General features: G+C 40.4%; 2 protein-coding genes across 2 annotated transcripts in view; both read left to right on the plus strand.

Moving 5' to 3' along the window:
• LOC107731500 (ubiquitin-conjugating enzyme E2 J1-like) overlaps window positions 1–12,058 on the plus strand; it is a 19,290-nt gene extending 7,232 nt beyond the window's left edge. The window contains exons 4-8 of the mRNA XM_016542601.1: window positions 6,022–6,106; window positions 6,335–6,440; window positions 8,666–8,795; window positions 10,334–10,450; window positions 11,767–12,058. Coding sequence (XP_016398087.1) covers window positions 6,022–6,106; window positions 6,335–6,440; window positions 8,666–8,795; window positions 10,334–10,450; window positions 11,767–12,036 — 708 coding nt within the window. The 3' untranslated portion in view covers window positions 12,037–12,058. The remainder of the gene's footprint in view (window positions 1–6,021; window positions 6,107–6,334; window positions 6,441–8,665; window positions 8,796–10,333; window positions 10,451–11,766) is intronic.
• Window positions 12,059–16,944: 4,886 nt separating this feature from the next.
• The window catches only part of LOC107731517 (gamma-aminobutyric acid receptor subunit rho-2-like), a 15,540-nt gene continuing 12,428 nt past the window's right edge, over window positions 16,945–20,056 (plus strand). Inside the window, exon 1 of the mRNA XM_016542629.1 lies at window positions 16,945–16,978. Within this exon, the coding sequence (XP_016398115.1) occupies window positions 16,960–16,978 (19 nt within the window). The 5' untranslated portion in view covers window positions 16,945–16,959. The remainder of the gene's footprint in view (window positions 16,979–20,056) is intronic.

The raw sequence follows: 20,056 nt of genomic DNA on the forward strand, positions 1-20,056 counted from the left end.
CCCGGAACTGCTTCCGTGTACAACTGTTGGCGCAAGCTAGATTAAAGTGATTATTACGTTTTGAATATGGATATTTTTCTTACAAAAACGCATCGATTCGCTACAGGAGGCCTTTGTTCACCCCCCGGAGCCGTGTGAGACACTTTTTATTATGGATGGGCGCTTTTTATTTCACTTCTTTTGGACTGAAGCACTGCAACACCCGCTGAGTGCCATTAAACAGCTTGAAAGATCAAAGACAATTTTTAATATAACTCTGACTGCATTCGTCTGAAAGAAGAAAGTCATATACACCTAGGATGCCTTGAGGGTGAGTAATTTATGGCCTAATTTTCATTTTTGGGTGAACTAACCCTTTAAGATTCACAAATACCAAAACAACGTGTCTACACAAGATGTGAGCGGCGCGATTTGACAAAAGCAAATAGAACCCAGTGATGTTCTCTGCTGTGGATGCGGCGCGACAAATCTATGACAGTAAACTGATGCCCCGTTCGATTTCTGACGAACTCCAGCGCTCTGACACAAAGAACAATTGTGACACTGAAGACTGGAGTAATGATGCTGAAAATTCAGCTTTGATCACAGGAATACAGTAGCCTATATGTTAAAACATTCAAATAGATCATTTAAATTGACAATATTACAGTGTTTACTATATTTTTTAATAAATAAATGTAGCCTTGGTCAGCATAAGAGACTTTCCAAAAAAAAGGGCCTTGAAAATATTTTTCATTACAAAACGGGGGCCTGGCAGAAAAAGTTTGGGAACCACTGGCCTACTCAAACACACAATATTTAATTTAATTTAATTCATACAGGCCTACCTCATGTTGCACGTTTGCACTTTTTGAGAAAAACAATAGCACAATAAAAAAGTCTTTTCAGGTCTGTCCAATCCCTCACTTTTTCTAGTTATATAAGGTTAAAATATTTTGCCTGTAATTTTTTTTTCTCATATCGCAATATAATATCGATATCGCCTGGACAGTGTAAAATATCGTGATATGAATTTTAGCTTATATCGCCCACCTCTACCAGCAGTTCTAGGCTGCACAGGAGCAGACTGAGGCGATCTGACACATCCTGCCCCGGTGGGCAGCTGCTGCCTCCACCCGTCCGCCGGCCGCAGCGCCCCAGCCTGCTCATCACCGAGGGAAGCCCCCTCCTTCCGCCCCCACTCACGCGCCGCATCCGCAGCTGCCTCCAGCCAAGCAGCACCGTGGAGTTGGGCAGGCCACCCCGCCTGTCCAGACCCCCGTCAAACCTGGCAGTGAGCGGAAGAACAAGAAGCCCCGGGACGGGTGACCCAGTGAGAGAGGGAACTGCTCTTCAGGAGATGGTGAACGCACCTCTCCCTCCCCCGGAGGAGGGCCGGTGGAGAATCTTTTGTTTCCAAAAATCTCAATAAAAGAGCGGTTGATATGAAGACGGGGTTTTACAGCTCTTACTTCATTGTACCCAAGAAAGGCGGTGGATTACGACCAATCTTGGATCTGCGTGTTTTGAACCGGGCCCTTCACAAGCTAACGTTCAAGATGTTCACGCAAAAGCGCATCTTCGGGTGCATCCGTCCCTGAGATTGGTTTGCAGTGATCGACCTAAAGGACACGTACTTTTATTTTTCGATCCTTCGCGCCACAGGCCATTCCTGCGGTTCACGTTCGAAGGACAAGCATATCAGTACAAGGTCCTGCCCTTCGGGCTGTCCCTGTCGCCCCGTGTCTTCATTAAAGTTGTGGAGGCAGCCTTTGTTCCCCTGAGAGAGCAGGGCATTCGAATTCTCAACTACCTCAATGACTGGCTCATACTAGCTCAGTCTCAGGATCAGTTGTGCGAACACAGGGACTTGGTGCTCTCGCACCTCAACCGGTTGGGCCTTTGGGTCAAAGAGCAAACTCTCCCCAACGCAGAGGATCTCTTTTCTTGGTATGGAGTTGGATTCGTCCGACCAGATAGCACGCCTCACGCAGGAGCGTGCTCAGTTGGTGTTCAACTGCCTGAATATGTTCAAGAGCAGGATGGGGGTCCCACTGAAACGGTTTCAAAAGCTCCTGGGGCATATGGCAGCTGCAGCGGCAGTCACGCTGCTGGGGCTGCTTCATATGAGACCGTTTCAACACTGGCTCTATGGCCGAGTCCCGAGGTGGGCGTGGCAATGCGGCACTCACTGAGTCCAAGTCACACCGGCCTGCCGGCAAACCTTCACCCCGTGGTCAGACCTTGCGTTTCTCCGTGCAGGAGTGCCCCTGGATCAGGTCTCCAAGGCATGCTGTGGTTTACACGGATGCCTCTACCACTGGCTGGGGGGCCACGTACGATGGGCATGCAGTGTCGGGGGTTTGGACGGGCCCCCAACTGCACTGGCACATCAACTGCCTAGAGTTGTTAGCAGTATGTCTTGCCTTGAAATGTCTCAGAGGGCGCTTATGAGGCAAGCACACGCTGGTCCACACGGACAACACTGCGACCGTTGCATACATCAACTGACAAGGTGGTCTGCGCTCCCATTGCATGTCGCAACTCCTCCTCTGGAGTCAGAAGCGTCTGAGGTTGCTTTGTGCCATTCACATTCCTGGTCTGCTCAACCGTACAGCCGACGAGCTGTCCCGAGCTGCTCTCCCCGGGGAATGGAGACTCCATCCCCAGACGGTCCAGCTGATTTGGAGACGTTTCGGAGCCGCTCCGGTAGACCTGTTTGCCTCTCCAGAGACCTCTGCCAGTTGTTTTACTCCCTGACTGAGGGAACACTTGGCACGGACGCAGTGGCACACAGCTGGCCGTGGGGCCTGCACAAGTATGCGATCCCCCCAGTGAGCCTTCTCGCACAGACGCTGTGCAAGATCAGGGAGGACGAGGAGCAGGTCTTGCTTGTGGCGCCTTACTGGCCCTCTCGGACCTGGTTCCCAGAACTAATGCTCCTCGTGACAGCCCTTCCCTGGCAGATTCCTCTGAGGAAGGTTCTACTGACTCAGAGACGGGGCACCCTGAGGCACCCGCGTCCAGACTTCTGGAAACTTCATGTCTGGTCCCTGGATGGAAGCAGAGGTTCTAGGTGACCTACCCCAGGAGGTAGTTAACACTTCGGCGAGAGCACCGTCTACGAGACATGCTTATGCCTTGAAGTGGAACCTGTTCGTCGAGTGGTGTTCTTCTCACCGAGAAGACCCCCGAAGATGCCCGATCAGAGTCGTACTGTCCGTTTTGCAGCAGGTGTTGGAGCGAAGGCTGTCTCCCTCCACCCTTAAAGTCTATGTCGCTGCAATTGCTGCTGACCCCGTGACCCCCTGCATCCCCTCGGCAGCCAGACGTGGCGGAATGTCCGGCGCCAGGCCCTCACTCTATGAATCCGTGAGAACAGGTAGAGTGCTGGGTTCCACATGTAGAGACCTAAGTGGATCCCATATGTGTAAAGTCCACGGTATAGCCTCAGAGCCCGTGTTTCCCCGGCAGACTTTCTGCCATTTTCCAAGAGGGTTACAATCACCTCTAATCTTCCATATGCTCCTAAATGGTTGTTCATATGTGTAAGTGCTTCCGAAACCTCCTTCGGGAAGGATGGGGCTTCTGCAACGTTCCGGTTCCAAGTAGAATGGGTACGTTTTCCTGGTGTTATCCAATCTCACTGAGTGGGTAGTGCTACGACAACAGTGACTAGCCTTCTTGTTACGAGCCCCGGCCTACACCAAAAAGGGGCACAAGAGGCTCACACAAGACACTGGAAGGGGCAGCATCCATGGCGCTTTGGTAGGGATCCCAATTAGTCGGTCACCGACGTGACTCGGAGTGACTGACTGAAAGGCAACGTCTCGGTTACTTATGTGACCCTCGTTCCCTGAAGGAGGGAAAGGAGAAGTCACGTTCCGTCGCCACGGCTGCTGTACCACCACTGAGCGGCCGGGTCACCGGCTCGGCTCCTCAGCGAAAACTTGAGTATGTTGCATCTGCTGCCTAGTTATACTTGCGCTGCAATCAGCGGCAGCTGGATGCAGTCATCGCATTCCAATGTCCATTGGCTCATTTAGTTTACACTCAGAGTGGATTGGTCTCTCTAAACGAGATCCCCAATTCGTCGGTCACTGACGTGAAGTCTCCGTTCCCTCCTTTAGGGAACAAGGGTTAACATACGTAACCGAGATGTTTTCTTGTGACCCCCCCCCAAAAGCCATAGGGTCTGGTGCACTTGCCCCTAACTTTTTGTACAAGCGTCTTATATTATTTAGATTTTTTTTTCAGGCTTGTTTTAGTGTGCTTTATGGTGTATAAGTAGGATTTATTTTGTTTAAACTGCATCACTCAAAATTTAAAGTCGTCATGAACTGCCTTTTTTTTAATTATTATTTTGTACTGTTTTCTGAGGTCCACTTATAATGTTATCAAGTTTTTTACATCAAAAAAACATAATTTAGAAGTAATAGCTTATTTTCTGTCCTGTTTTTAACCCCCTCATCTGAAGGCTCTGTTTGAATAGGCTTGGGGGATTGTAGACTCGGAAGTAAACGCCCACTGCTATGATTGGCTAATAGTTGTGTGTTTGACAGCGTACATTCCTCACAGATGAACGCTGCTGTGATTTAGGTTAAACGCATAAATACTCATATCAAATTATCTGTTTAACAGACAAAGCAATAGTGATCACGTAATAAAAATTACTCACACTTGTGTTGCGACATTACTGTCGGATCCAATATAGTCGCACAGCATCATCTTTTAAATTTAAATTAAATTAAATTTATGCATTTAGCAGACGCTTTTATCCAAAGCGACTTACAGTGCATTCAGGCTATACATTTTTTATCAGTATGTGTGTTCCCTGGGAATTGAACCCACGAACCCCATCTTTTAGTTTCAATCTTTTTGAAAATCCTGTGTCGAATTGTGTGGTGTTTAATGAATCCGCGGTAAAATGAAATGAGCAAAGAACCAAGTTCTTACTGACGCGGTCTGGATCTTCATTAAAAATAAAGTTCATTCACTCTTTCCTAATGTTGCGATCAGAAGGAAGGCAACGTAAACACTGTTTTTCCTCAGCTTGGCACTGAACAGTGTCTTGTTGTCTTCAGAGCATCTTTATGCCTTGGTTTCTGCGTAGACCTGCTTGTTCGCCTCTCTCGTAAACATTACATGCGCAAATCGGTGGGCGGGGCTAAACAGGCAGCGATGGAGAATCGGTGGGCGCGGCTAAACAGGAAGTGATGTAGAATCAGTGGGCGGTGGTGGAGAATCGGTGGGCGGGGCTAAACAGGCAGCGATGTAGAAGCAGGTGTTGATCTTCTTCTGCGGAGGCGGTGCTTATCCACACTATTACATCATAGAGTAGAATATTCCACAAGCTGTCGTTTTGGCAGACTGCCTTCCAATATAAGCTGTTTTTAGACTAACAAGAAAGTTTTGAGTTCTGAAACTTGCAGGATGTTTTATAGTGCAATGACTTCTTTTCTGTCAAAACAGGGAATTTTAGTTTCTCAGTTCATGACCCCTTTTAAATTTCAATACCAACATATTATAATTGCCTTCAATAAAATGTGCTGTAAATCTGCTTTTACCAGTACATGACTGCAGCTTCTGCCACTCAGAACATTAATTATTCAGCAACTTTGACTTATGTCAAACACACTAACAGTCAAAAACAGAACTTTTCAATCCAACTTTATTCGAAAATATGAAAGCTAAACTCTCCTTTGCAATTCTGTTTGCACTGTAAAGCGTATTTGTAGATTCAGTTCAGTTTTTGGTTCTTTTGCAAACTTTTGTTTTCATTTTAGTTAATTGAGGAAACGAAGTGAAAATTTTTGTTAACGATAATAACCTAGGTTTAGGCAAACCACTGACTTGATTTTGACAGTATGTAGTTCTGCACATCCTTATATTAGGTGGTGTTTTTGGGAAGAGGTTCTGAGTGATGGTTTTAATGTCATGGCTTATAGGTGTCCTTGTCATCTGCTGACTTCCTCTTCTAATCATTTTCTGTTGTCCTTCTGTTTTTCTTTTAATTCATACAAAACGTTCTCTCATCCCCAGCCCAATGGACGGTTTGAAGTTGGGAAGAAGATCTGTCTGAGCATTTCCGGTCACCATCCAGAGACATGGCAGCCATCATGGAGTAGTGGGTATCTCCATGCAGTTGAATTAATATGGTCTTCATTTCCTGAATGCCAAATGTAATATGATCCAAACATATTCTCAACATGAAATGAAACCACTTGCTGCTGTGTGACACACACATACACAGTTATATACAGAGTTTTAAAGTGCATCCAGTGTTGATTCTGTAGCTTCCTCTGTTATTCAGCATGAAGCTGTATGTTTCGCTCTGTGTTTTTTTTTGTGTCAGTTCGGACAGCCTTGATAGCAATCATTGGATTCATGCCAACTAAAGGCGAAGGAGCGATAGGATCTCTGGATTACACTCCTGAGGAGAGAAGAGCTCTCGCTAAAAAGTAAGATGTTCATCCTGTGCCTCATAGCAATTTATTGCAATCTGTTGTTATATAGGTGCATATAAATAAGTGATATAAATGTCATCCTCATTTAGTGAAAAATGTAGATTACATGGACTGTTTTACTGAAGGTTTTTACTATTTTAGTGACATTGAACATTTTTTATTATTTTAAATTTATTTAACAATAGCTCTTCAATTGATATTTAAGGTCTTTGCACGACGAGTCCGAAATTCTCGTGCGAAATGTTCGCACATTAAAAACTAAATACGATCTCACGTTGTGTCAATCACGTTTACACACTGCCTCCGAAACTTTCGTACGTCATAAAAAAATTCGGACCAGGTTCGATTTTCTGCGTTTTCGCATCCGTACTCTGTAGCAAGCATTTTGATAGGAAAGGATGACGAATATGAAAAAAACTAAAAACGCATACGAAAATTTTTATCTCAGTGTGCAGTGACCTTTACAGTAAAACAACCTTTCAAACTATTTCAAGGCAAATTATAGCCTGTCATGGTGTAAATATATAATGTAGCATGGTATTGTCATCTGTGCTTGTGTGTGTGTGAGTGAGAGAGCACTGTGATGGACTGTCCATCCGTCCAGGGTGTTTTCCTGCATGCTGCCCAAGACACTGGGATAGGATACATAGGGCAAGCAGTTAGGAGAATGAATGGATGGATGAATGAATGTACCAGCACAGGATTTTTCTCTTTGGTGTTTTGAGTTTAGATGCCACATTATAGTGAAACAACCGCAAACTGCCCTAGAGATTTAAAAGTCATTATCAAATCCAGCTTAAGCCTCATTTTAGCATGTGTGGACATGCTGTGCCCTTTCAAAAGACAAGAATACATCTGAAGACAGAAGGAGATGAGTGACAGATTGTTGTTCTGAGCGCCGTATCTGCAATCAACACATGCTGATTAAACGTCCACCCCATCACACATGACAAACACTCAGTGACAACAGATCTCTCAGACTCATGTTTATACATCACTGCCATCAAACCAGCAGCTGGCCACCATCTTTACGTTCTCATGTACATTACTGGTCAAAAACATCTTTTAATGCATTTGAAAGGAGTCTCTATATGCTTACAAAGACTGCATTTATTTCCAAAAATACAACTGCTTTCTATGTGATTACATTTTAAAATTAAATTAATTTCTGTGATGCGAGCTAAAAGACAAGAATACATCTGAAGACAGAAGGAGATGAGTGACAGATTGTTGTTCTGAGCGCCGTATCTGCAATCAACACATGCTGATTAAACGTCCACCCCATCACACATGACAAACACTCAGTGACAACAGATCTCTCAGACTCATGTTTATACATCACTGCCATCAAACCAGCAGCTGGCCACCATCTTTACGTTCTCATGTACATTACTGGTCAAAAACATCTTTTAATGCATTTGAAAGGAGTCTCTATATGCTTACAAAGACTGCATTTATTTCCAAAATACAACTGCTTTCTATGTGATTACATTTTAAAATGTAATTTATTTCTGTGATGCGCAGCTGTATTTTCAGCATCATTACTCCAGTCTTCAGTGTCACATGATCCTTCAGAAATCATTCTAATATACTGATTTGCTGCTGGAAATGAGAAGTGACAAGGGAGCACAGCTCTGCCAGCGCAGCAGAGATCGATTATAAATGTGATTTACGTTAAGAATTGTAAGTGTCTTTTCTGCTAGCTAACCTGTTGTGTTGGACTGTTCAAGTCATATCCAGATATCTCCCAAAAAAGTGAGAAATTTAATTACTATCACAAATAATGTTGAAAAATCCACAGAATCACATTAAAGTAAAATCTGCTTGCGAGCTAATCAAGGCCATCTAGAAGTACAAGCAACTTGTTGTAGCGCCTGATTCACACAGCTGTTTTGTTAAACATCAAATATGTTCTGGCTGTGATTGGGCTGTAACTCACAGCATTTTCACTTTCAGTTTTTACATTGTTCCTGCTTAGGACGCAATGTGACAATTACAGTAAGCATTACATGTGACCGGTCCATTGCAGGAAGATCTAGTCCTGACATGTACATGAGGTTGGTCTGTGTGTGTTGAGCAGACATACAGTGAACGGTCTGCTATGTGGCGGTCATTAGTTTGTGAGGGGTTGTGACAGGCAGTCTGATGAGGTCTCTTTCATTTCTAGTGATGTTTGTTTAGGTTTTTCTTCTGCGTGTGTGTGTGTGTTTGTTTCGCAGGTCTCTGGATTTCTGCTGTGACGCATGCAGCAGCTGTATGCGCTCCGCTCTGCTAGCGCTCTCTCCTGACAGTGACCCACGACCTGTTGACCCTCAGGCACACAGACTGGCACAGCAGATCAACTTCAAGGTCAGACTCATTTATGACCAAAACATCAAAAAATATATGTTTATAAAGATCATTAAGGCAAGACATCGCTGGTAAATAGGGTAAAAAAAAAAAAAATGTATCACCATACTTCCTTTGTTGATTGATTACATTAACCCTTGTGTCTAAACTTAAAATATCATAGAATTATACATTAATATTTTTTTTGCTGACTTATTTTTTTCCAGCATCAGTCAATGATTAGAAACAACATAAATTTTTTTGTAGCATTATTTTTTCATGCAAAAAAAATAAAAATGTACACACATTTCTCAGTACACACATACAAACCACACACAGATATTAATACCAATGCACCCACACAATTATGATTATGTTATTTAAATTCACTTGGCCTTTTTTCAGCAGAGGAAGAAAACAGGAAAAAATTTAGCGTTTGCTCCATAGGCATATTATGAAAACACATCAACTAGGAATGCATATGCTAAAATGGAACTGGGATTATATATTGTAGTTTTAATGGGTTTCAATGGGGGACATTTTTCATTTTTGTCCTTAAGGTCCTGGGTGTAACTCTTTTTTAGTGTCTAGTGTAAAATAGATTTATAAGGTGAAATATTACAATTTCAATTAAAAAAAATGTTTGGCAAAATGTATGCTGTTTGCATTAACATGGTTAAAATGATCTCAACACGATGATATATATAATATATATATATATACAGTGGGTACGGAAAGTATTCAGACCCCCTTAAATTTTTCACTCTTTGTTATATTGCAGCCATTTGCTAAAATCATTTAAGTTAATTTTTTTTCCTCATTAATGTACACACAGCACCCCATATTGACAGAAAAACACAGTATATGAACAAACCCCTCTGTAAAAGCTCCAGAATGTAGATAGGAATAAAGTTGGGTGTATACAAGTTGTTAGATCATGGCTCCATGCCAGATCCCGTCAGAAAATATCAGTTTTGTCTGGTAACGGAACAACTCATCAGCAAAGTAGTCTAATACCCAAAACCCGTTAACAGGAAGTACCCAAAACTCTATTAACAGTCTTCTATCAGCCAAGAGATTGACTGAGGAAAAAGCCAGTGAAGAGCAGAAGCAGGAGACGAAGTGATGATAAAAAGGAGCAGAGTTTATTTTATAGTCTTAGTTGCGTATGTTTCAATGCTCACACTTCGTCTGACAAGCACAAATTCAACAAGTATTGAGTTTGTGATGTAATTTGCTCGTAATGAAGCAAAACACACACAGGCTGCATCTGAGGATCCTCAGATCCTTCAAAGTGCTGCTGAAGTAGAGATTTCTAGCTCAATGCAGGAGAAAAATAGCCTTTCAATGTATGTTTAATTTAAGTCTACAGATGCAAACAGATCAAGTGCAGTGAAATAAACATCTACATCTCAAAACTGACCAGTGCAGGATGTTATTACCTGTAATGTTATTGCCTTAAGCCAGTATAGGTCCGTTAAGACTTTTTGCATTGTGATGGTTAAGCACATTTACCGCCCAATTCTCATGACTTTATTGTGAAAAATCTGGGTCATCAGGCTGAATCCAGCTCATCGGCTGCAGACAGTGGCAGTTCAGTGGCAGCGGCTTCCAGTAACAGTGAGAGCTCAGCTACAGCAGAGAGAGACGCAGAAGACACGGCATCCGCTGAGCAGGTGGGACAAACACTCATGCACTCTCACAGTGTTAGCTTGCATCATTTCCTGTTCATTCTGCTGCCGGGGAAGGTTGGGAAATACTACGATGATGAAACTGGTAGATTTTCATTGACTCCAGAGTAGGGATGCACGATACTGGATTTTTACCGATATCCGATATGCCGATATTTTTCAACTAATTTTGACCGATACCGACATGTTTCCTTTTGTTTGGAAACAACACCAAGTCTCTCCTGTGCAGAAATCATAAGCAAAATATTTTTAATTTTGGTTAGTTTTTAACAAGAACTTATTTGTTAGGTAAGGGATAATCAGCGGCTAGCCGGTGGGATTTTAAATGCACGACGTGGAGGCAAAGAACCACCCGACGGGAAGTGCATTTAAAATCCTTTAATGCACGGCTAGCCGTTGATTATCCCGCTTATTCCATGGTCATTTGCCAAGTTATAGACAAGTTAAAACTAGTATTGCTCTTTGCAGCGCAATATTTGACCGAATGGGTAAAAATGACGGTTATTTTCATCAGTTATGGCACATTAGCGCTAGCATTCTGCCTGCTTCAAATCAGACACAGAGATGGAGAGAGAGAGAGATTACAGTTGTGTGTAGCTGCGTCTGCGTGTCTCTCTGTACAAACAATTACTTCAAAAACAGCGATTTTAGCACCTCGTTGCTGGGGAATATAATGTAGCGATCTAGTATCTAGGTTATTTTATTAATGAAAATCACAGGGAAGCGTTGACAACAAGTTTGTGTGTGTGTGCAGCGCAATCAGTGATCTCTGACCTCTCTCTCTCTCTGTGTGTGTGTGTGTGTGCGAGTGATGCGTGTTGGTTAGTGTGCATCAATTAAAGCAGCGCATTAATATAGAACGGTGATTAAACTGACTTGGAACTACCTGTGCATTAAACGGTTTTACTGCATACCTGCCAGCCAATCAGAATCCAGTATTCAGACAGACCATGGAATAAAACACAGAATGTGTCATTCTGTACTTGCTTTCACAGATTAAATGCAGCGATCCAAAACAGTGAATCTAATCCTCATTCAGACAAAACTGTGCTTCAAGAATGAGCCACTCTGCTGACGTGATCTAATCGCTAGCACACCCTGAGCACATGTGAGTTAACGCATTCCTCTTATCGGCAAGACATATCGGCATAATTTTTCATATCGGGCCGATGCCGATATTTACATTTAAAGCCATTATCGGCCAATTCCAATATCAGTCCGACAGTATCGTGCATTCCTACTCCAGAGCTGTAGTGTGAAAATGTAATGTAATCCGCTTCAGTCTCTTTGTTCTGGTCTAGGCCGAATCATCATCTGTGGCTCCTCAGACATCAAGCGAGGGTCCGTCCATTCCAGCGGCTCCGAGTCCACTTCAGCGGCGCTCGCAGAACCAGAGCCAGTCCCCGAGATACCCGGCGTTCACGGCGTCCCCCGCCGCGCAGCTTCCCCCACAGGACACCAGTCACACGGCCTTGGCCGTCCTCATCGTTCTCCTCACACTCGCGCTAGCTGCGCTCATTTTCCGCAGGATCTATTTGGCCCATGAGTATAAGTTCGATTACGAGCTGTGAACTCTTCCTACAGCACTTGAAAAGCACCACTGTCGTTCTGCCCTCGTCCAGATCCAGCTCACCCCCGGTCTCATGTTTGTCCTTCCTGGACAGAGCTTTGTGTCTTCAGAAGGGGAAAAGATTTCCGGATGTATTCGCAGAACAAAACCTGGAGGGGCAAATCTCAGTACGCTTGTCAAGAACAAACCATGGTCTGATTTCACCCCAAAAAATGCAAAATGCAAAATTATATTTCACAAGAAGACAGTAAAGTCTGTTTTTGGACCATTAAGATTTTTTGTTTGTTTGTTTGCATTGTAATGTTTCATGGCAATTATTCCACTCATAAAGTAAATTCTTATTACTGTAATGTGTTCTTAATGCTGTGATTATACTGTATATGTATTGTTCCAGCGGCTCCGAGTCCACTTCAGCGGCGCTCGCAGAACCAGAGCCAGTCCCCGAGATACCCGGCGTTCACGGCGTCCCCCGCCGCGCAGCTTCCCCCACAGGACACCAGTCACACGGCCTTGGCCGTCCTCATCGTTCTCCTCACACTCGCGCTAGCTGCGCTCATTTTCCGCAGGATCTATTTGGCCCATGAGTATAAGTTCGATTACGAGCTGTGAACTCTTTCTACAGCACTTGAAAAGCACCACTGTCGTTCTGCCCTCGTCCAGATCCAGCTCACCCCCGGTCTCATGTTTGTCCTTCCTGGACAGAGCTTTGTGTCTTCAGAAGGGGAAAAGATTTCCGGATGTATTCGCAGAACAAAACCTGGAGGGGCAAATCTCAGTACGCTTGTCAAGAACACACCATGGTCTGATTTCACCCCAAAAAATGCAAAATGCAAAATTATATTTCACAAGAAGACAGTAAAGTCTGTTTTTGGACCATTAAGATTTTTTGTTTGTTTGTTTGCATTGTAATGTTTCATGGCAATTATTCCACTCATAAAGTAAATTCTTATTACTGTAATGTGTTCTTAATGCTGTGATTATACTGTATATGTACTATTTTAACTGTGAAGTATTTATGCATCATGGTAGTAATTGTACTGCCTTTTAATTTAAGAAGATTTTATTTTTTTTAAAAGCAGCTCATCTGGACACATTACTGTAATGAGATTGTTTTGCGTGTAATAAGAATTTGGGCGTAATGTTCCTGCTTTCTTTACGCAAAATATAATTCATAAAATTAAATTCCATTTTGGGGTGAAATATGACCAAGACATGTTTATGAGTGGTTTGTTTTTAGATCCTGCGATGTATTGTTTGTGTACGGTTTCCCAAATAATGCATTTCAGAAAGTCTATTGTTGCAAATTGTACAAAATTTGGTCTTGGACTGAAACAAACTAAAAAACTGAAACCTGTAGAAATTGAATTGCTTCTGTTGTGTGTTTGTCTATCCCAGAATTAAACATTTACATGCTCTTAAAATGCTGTAATGTAGGCATGGTTGTAATACTATTAAACGGTTAAAAACATATGCACATAGAGCAATGATGTATGTGAATGAATCATCTGCTAATTTTCAGAAAACGTTCAACCAGTTAAGACTCTTAAGTTTTAATTTTTTACAAGTATATATATATATATATATATATATATATATTAGTGCGGTCAAACGAAAACGATTAATCGCATCCAAAATAAGAGTTTTTGTTTACTAAATATATTTCTTAAATATATAAACGTATGTGTGTGTATTTAAATATACATATATTCACAGTATGCACACATATATTATGTAAGCCCAAACTTTTATTTTAGATCCGATTAATTGCGATTAATCGATTTGACAGCCCTAATATGAAATTACTTGGTTAATTTTGTTCATACCGCCCTACTCTAAACTCGTGTCATCCAGCTGTTGAATTTCTAAATTTCAGTTTAAAATCCATTTACCAGGAGAACCTTGTGTCTCCACCAGGCACTGTGAGGCGTTGATGGTATATATATATATATATATATATATATATATTAGTGCGGTCAAACGATTAATCGCGATTAATCGCATCCAAAAAAACATCTGTTTTACTTCTTTAAGCAACAACCCGTAGTTGCTCTAGCCTAATGTTTAAAAGGACAAATAATGCAATAAACTTGATTCAACCATAACTGTTTGCTCTTTTCACTTGAAGAGGAAGCACTTTGTAGCATTGAAGTAATAATATTAAACAAGTTATACAACTTGTCCCTGCAGCATTTATGATATGGATATGAACGGTGCCCTAAATTGTGTGGCATGGAGTGTTGTTACATGTTTAACTTATCAGGTTGTTAGCTGAACAGGGGGGAAAATCCTATAGACTTACACTAAAGGGTGGACGAGTCATATCTAGGGAGCATGCTAACATAGAGAAAGACTATGGCACAAGAACTGAATGTAGTATTTTTATGTTTGTGCATTTACCCCGGATAAATTAGCCGGATTTAAGTTTGTGTAAAATTGTGCTACATCATTTACATATAATATCAACATATAAGGCATTTAATGTGGGGCATTGTGATCTGTGATTGTGATATCTGCAAAAAAACATTTTCGTACTTATGTTTGTCTTGTTTTCGGTTACACTTTATTTTGAAAGTCCACTTTAGACATAATACTAACTATAAGTAACCTTGCAACTACATGTCTACTAACTCTCAGAATAGACTATTAGGTTAGGTTTAGGGTTAGTAGAATAAGTTGACAGTCAGTATGTTGTGGACCCATCAAAGTAAAGTGTTAGAAGATATTAAAGGAACACCACTATTTTTGAAAATAGGCTCATTTTCCAACTCCCCTAGAGTTAAACAGTTGAGTTTTACCGTTTTCGAATCCATTCAGCCGATCTCCGTGTCTGGTGGTAGCACTTTTAGCTGTAGCTTAGCAATCTCTTTGGATTTGAGACTTTAGTCTTTGCAACTTTACAGATCTTCTTTATGCACCAAGAGCTTGTAACACTCCAAAGAGAAAGGAAAAAATGAAATTGCATCATATGACCCCTTTAAGCAAAAACTAGCAAAATTTAGATTTTTTTTTTCTTTTTTTAGAAAACAAGTGATTTTACTTGTCAAGTAAATGCATCTTGATTCAAGAATGTTACTTTATTTACAGTATACTAGAAAACAAGAAAATACTTAAAATTTTTTTTTTTTTTTTTTTGCAGGGTATACAGTTAAGCACGGATGATCATTAAAAGATTTAAATGAATTAGATTCAGATTAAATTATATGATATATGTTACAAAAAAAAGTAAAAATTTTGAAATATGTTGATGGTTGTATTTTTTTGTATTTTTTGTCTTTTATCTCAGTATTCCTGTCAATGTTTTATAAGGGTCTTATGCATAATAGCAACCCTAGAATGTGATCAAACAGTTTAAAATAGCTGGGCTAAGATATAATACTTTTTTATGACTGCAGAAATATGTTAATTCAGTAGGCTATACACATAAATCCCACCGGGCACGACCATAAAAAACAATTTTTCACACACTTTTCCAAAACAAATTAAAAAAATAATTGATTATTTCAAAGGGTTACTAATGACACATCATTTGGATATTTTCATGTCTGGGAAAAAGTTGGGGTTAAACGGGTTAAAATAGTTTGTATTTTAAAACGCGTGCGTCTCGACACCCCTGCGTGTTCTTCTCCGTGACTCGACGCGTCTGACAGTAAGTACGGAGCGGAGCGTTGAAATGACTCGATGCATCGTTGTAAATAATCGCGATGTGCTTGACCAATCAGAGCGCGCGTTCAGCTCCAGCGTTCAGCAGCACTCACTTCACTCGGAATGAACGCTGACTGGAAGACGAGATGCTCTCCAGCGCGGATGACTGTCTAGTCTTTCCTTCACAATGTGTCGCTTTGTAAAAGCTGTTTTTCTTCTGCTGTGCGCCAGTGTTTCCGGGAAGATGAAGCACAACCTCAGGGGAACATCTGCACAACATCACAAACACGGAACGTGAGTGTCACACGCTTTCAACTTATTATTTCAGTTTTAACAGAAGTTAATATGCAAATAGGGACACCATGGAGAGCTGGGATAGTTGTCACAAAGATATCTTTGCATAAAAAGTCTAATTATAAAAATGCTTGTGGTTTTGTAAGTTTTGATACATTTTCTTAAATGGTGCGTTTCTTAAAAAATACATGAGGCAAATTACTGTCTGCGCTGGCAAAATAATGGTAATGGTGTCCTTATATATTTAGCTTTTTCATCAATTAAATTCTGCATAATTGCTTTATAGTTTAAATTCTGCTCAGAAAACTACCAAAATAGGCAGTTCAATATGCAGTTTAAGGGGTTAAAAGGTTGTCATTGTGAAAACTATACGTGACAGCTAAACCAGATCACAGTTCAACTGTAATTAACTGCAAACCACTTAAGGTTATGTACAGTTTATGTTTACTGTCTTTTAAAAATTTTATTTAGCCTATTTATTTTTTGCAGTCAAGACTACAAAAATAAAAAATAACTTTCAGAACTGAACCTGAGAAATTCAGTGTGGAAACAGCAAGCTGGTTGACTCATTTCACATTTCAGGAACAAATATTTTACTGAAAAGAATGGAGTTCATGAATGTTCAAATTCTAAATCATAATATTTCTATTAATAAATGCCCAGAGTGCTTTTATTATTTATTGGAAATACTAATACATTTTGGTTAAAACTGCTAATATATACTAGTGTGCATATAAAAATACTACTTAACGTTTAGTGCAATTAATTCTACATTTTTATTTTATTACTGTTAAATAGGTCGTTTTTGCCTCAAAACTTGAAGATTGAGTGGTGAATAATAGTTGTGCTCATGAGACGTCTGTGTGTGTATGAGATGGCACTGAAGATGTTCTTTTGCAGTCCACTTTTCAAGAAGATGCTGGATGAAACTAAGACGCATCAGGTGAAATCGGACCATCTGCTGCGTGTTGATGATCATGACTTCACTATGAGACCAGCATTTGCAGGTAAAATCCCTGTGTGTGTGTGAGTGTGTGTGTGTGTGTGTGTGTTAGTGGCATGAAAATCACAATAAAATTCGTTTGCCATATACAGTATATTGTCAACCCATACTAATTGTAATCTATTTCTTATGCATTTTTAAATAATTTTTATTGTACGAGACCATCACATTTCTGATTATTTGCAAGAATAGGTGCTGTGAATATTATTACACTAAAAAAATGCTGGGTTAAATATAACCCAGCATTTTTTAGAGTGTATATTACAATAGCTGGGTTTGTCCCTTTTTAACCCAGCGCTGGATTATATTTAACCCAGCATTTTTTAGAGTGTATATTAATATTAAAGAGTATGTCCACACTTTTCAGCTGTGATCTTTCACACATGTGCTCCGGGTCATTTGCATTATTTATATGATATTTATGCCCTGCAATTGTGCGAATGATGTGAGTTTTATGAACAGATTTAAACATGTTCATCAGTTTATCATCATCATCATTGATTTTTTTTCTATTTTAGCAAAATTCCATAGTGAAAGTTACAAAACATGTGAAGACTCATATCAAAAGAAGACCCGTCGGAATGTTTGATATATTTTAGTGACACCACCCATAGGTGGGTGTCTCCAGGACACAGCTGGCTCTTTGAACCTTTAGAAAATACAATATTTTTTAAACACTTTAATTTGTGTACTAACAGTTGAACTGTTAAGGCAAATTTTATAGCTAGCATTTTAATGATCTCAAACACAAATATCTTAAATATTGCACATTTCAGTAATTTGACAAAATTACACTTTGGAAATGATGAACAATAAACATTTTTCTTAAACATCGTGATTGTATATGTTTTCTTCACACATCATGTGTCTCATATTTAATTTCAAGGTCTTCACTGTTATCTTCTTGGTAACCAAGTACAGTGAGTACAGTAAAAACTGTTTAAAAAACTGGGAAAATGTTTTGTCGTTTAAAATGATTGCAATAAATGGGAATGTCACACAATAAATTCTGAAATATTTTATGTTTTTATGAATCGACATTTCAATATTTATTATGTGAAAGTAATGTGAAACTTTTGACAATCCCTAACTGCCTTTGTTTAGATTATCATATTTTTAAACCAATAATAATGAATATTTTGATAATGAATTTTCATATTTTAAGCTTGAGATTTACACAGGCTGATGTGTTATATAGTTTGATCAGTGCCACACGTATCACTTTGTAATTAAAGTCTTTCTTGGTCTCATTTGTTGTCCAAATCCTTCCCCACGTCTCATCTGCGTCACTATCACACATTCTGCTGAAGGTTCTCAGCTGCTGATGTCTGGAGCTTCTCGCTCGAGTCTCATTGTTCCTGCAGAGATTTGACGATTGACCTCTTCTAGGCAGTGTCTGGATGGCTGGAAGTTACACTTACTGTTAATTGAACCAGCAGCGCTCACTGGGGTGTTCAATTACTTGCTGATGTTGTGAAGGCTTTTCTAATTTACACATTGCTTTTGCTTCTGACTTTTTCTCAGTTTTCATTATCACAGCAGTCCGATTCAAATTCACAACCTGAACGTCAATCCCAGTGGGGTTTTATCTCGAAAATGTAGTTGTTTCTCAGGAGGGCAATGATAACGCTGAGTGTGACTGCAAGCTCTGACTCAATGTAATTCTTGTGTTTAATTCTTGTGGCTTTTGTGCTGGATATCATCTACGACTGACAAGCACTTTTGGAAATAGCATACAAGTTCCCCAATGTCGATCTATTGTTTACAAAGATGGAATTGGAGCCCTTTTTCTGGACTGCTGGTCGTGACTACAAAAGCACAGCCAGAAAATTCTTCCAGCAAATGTGCATTCACTAGATAATAAGCTTTGCAATTTAAGGTTGCAAATCTCTTTTCAACGAGAACCGAGTTGCTGCAATGTGCTTGAAATTGTGCAGAGAACTCCATCATCAAGCCAAAGACCTTCCAGGAAAAAGCAGAAGAGCTGTGTTTTTTTGATAATTTCTGGTGTGACTGGGAGATTGTACACTATATTGAGTTGTTTTGTAATTTCTTATACATCCAGTCACTTCCTCTCTCTGTCTGTGGTCCAGCATGTATTAAAACATCAAGGACCAGATTTACTAAACAGGTCAAAACACTAAACACAGCCTGAGAGCGCAGTCCCATAAAAGCGCAGATAGGAGTGGAAAGTTCTGTTCGAATTTAAGAACCTTTTTAAAAAAAAAAAAACAGCATATGCTGGTTAGGTATGTTTTGAAGCATGGCAGCTGGTTTGAGCTGGTTTAAGCTGGTCTTTAGTTGGTCATGAGCTGGTTTAAGATGGTCCTTAGTTGGTCATGAGCTGGTTTAAGCTGGTCCTTAGTTAGTCATGAGCTGGTTTAAGATGGTCCTTAGTTGGTGTTACGTGTATCTGTGTGACACTTATATTCTAAGCCCTAGGTGGTGTTGTGGGGGTTTCCCATTCCGTGAGTCGCGTGACGTCATCAAGGATTCCGGATAAATAGGCTGCGAGGCGACAATGGCGGCCTCTCTGTTGCTCCGCTTCCCATTGTTCTTGCAAGCCTCTCTCTCATCGCCTCTTTGAGGCTATATTTTTGTTTTTCTTTATGCTTAGGTTTAACTTGTAAATTTGTGTTTAGATATGTGATATAGCCTACTTTCTTACTTATCAGTAGCGGGTAGTGTATTTATTTATTAGTTCACGTTTTGTTTATTTAGTAAGAACTGAGCGAGGGAAGCAGGGGTCCGGAAGACTCACCAGTTCTTATTTTTATTTTGGGAGTCAGGTAAGAACTTTATTCTGAGAACAGGGGTAGTCAGGAGTCTGTTTTCCTAGCTTTCCTACCCGTGAGCTGATTATTCTTTCTTTGTTGTTATTTATTAGATTGTTTATAAAATATTCTTTGTGAATTGTTGCACATTATTTTCTGGATGTGTGAGTTGAACTTTGTAAACTAATTAAATAGAGGCGTCTTGAAATTCACATCAGGTGTTGTGATTCTTTTTAATATGTTCGGCCTGTGTCCTTTTATTGGATGGTTTGAATTAACGAGCCTTAAAATGGTTATGGGCCGTAACA

Source organism: Sinocyclocheilus rhinocerous, unplaced genomic scaffold, assembly GCF_001515625.1.
Source record: "Sinocyclocheilus rhinocerous isolate Xijiao unplaced genomic scaffold, SAMN03320098_v1.1 scaffold819, whole genome shotgun sequence".
Taxonomy (NCBI): domain Eukaryota; kingdom Metazoa; phylum Chordata; class Actinopteri; order Cypriniformes; family Cyprinidae; genus Sinocyclocheilus; species Sinocyclocheilus rhinocerous.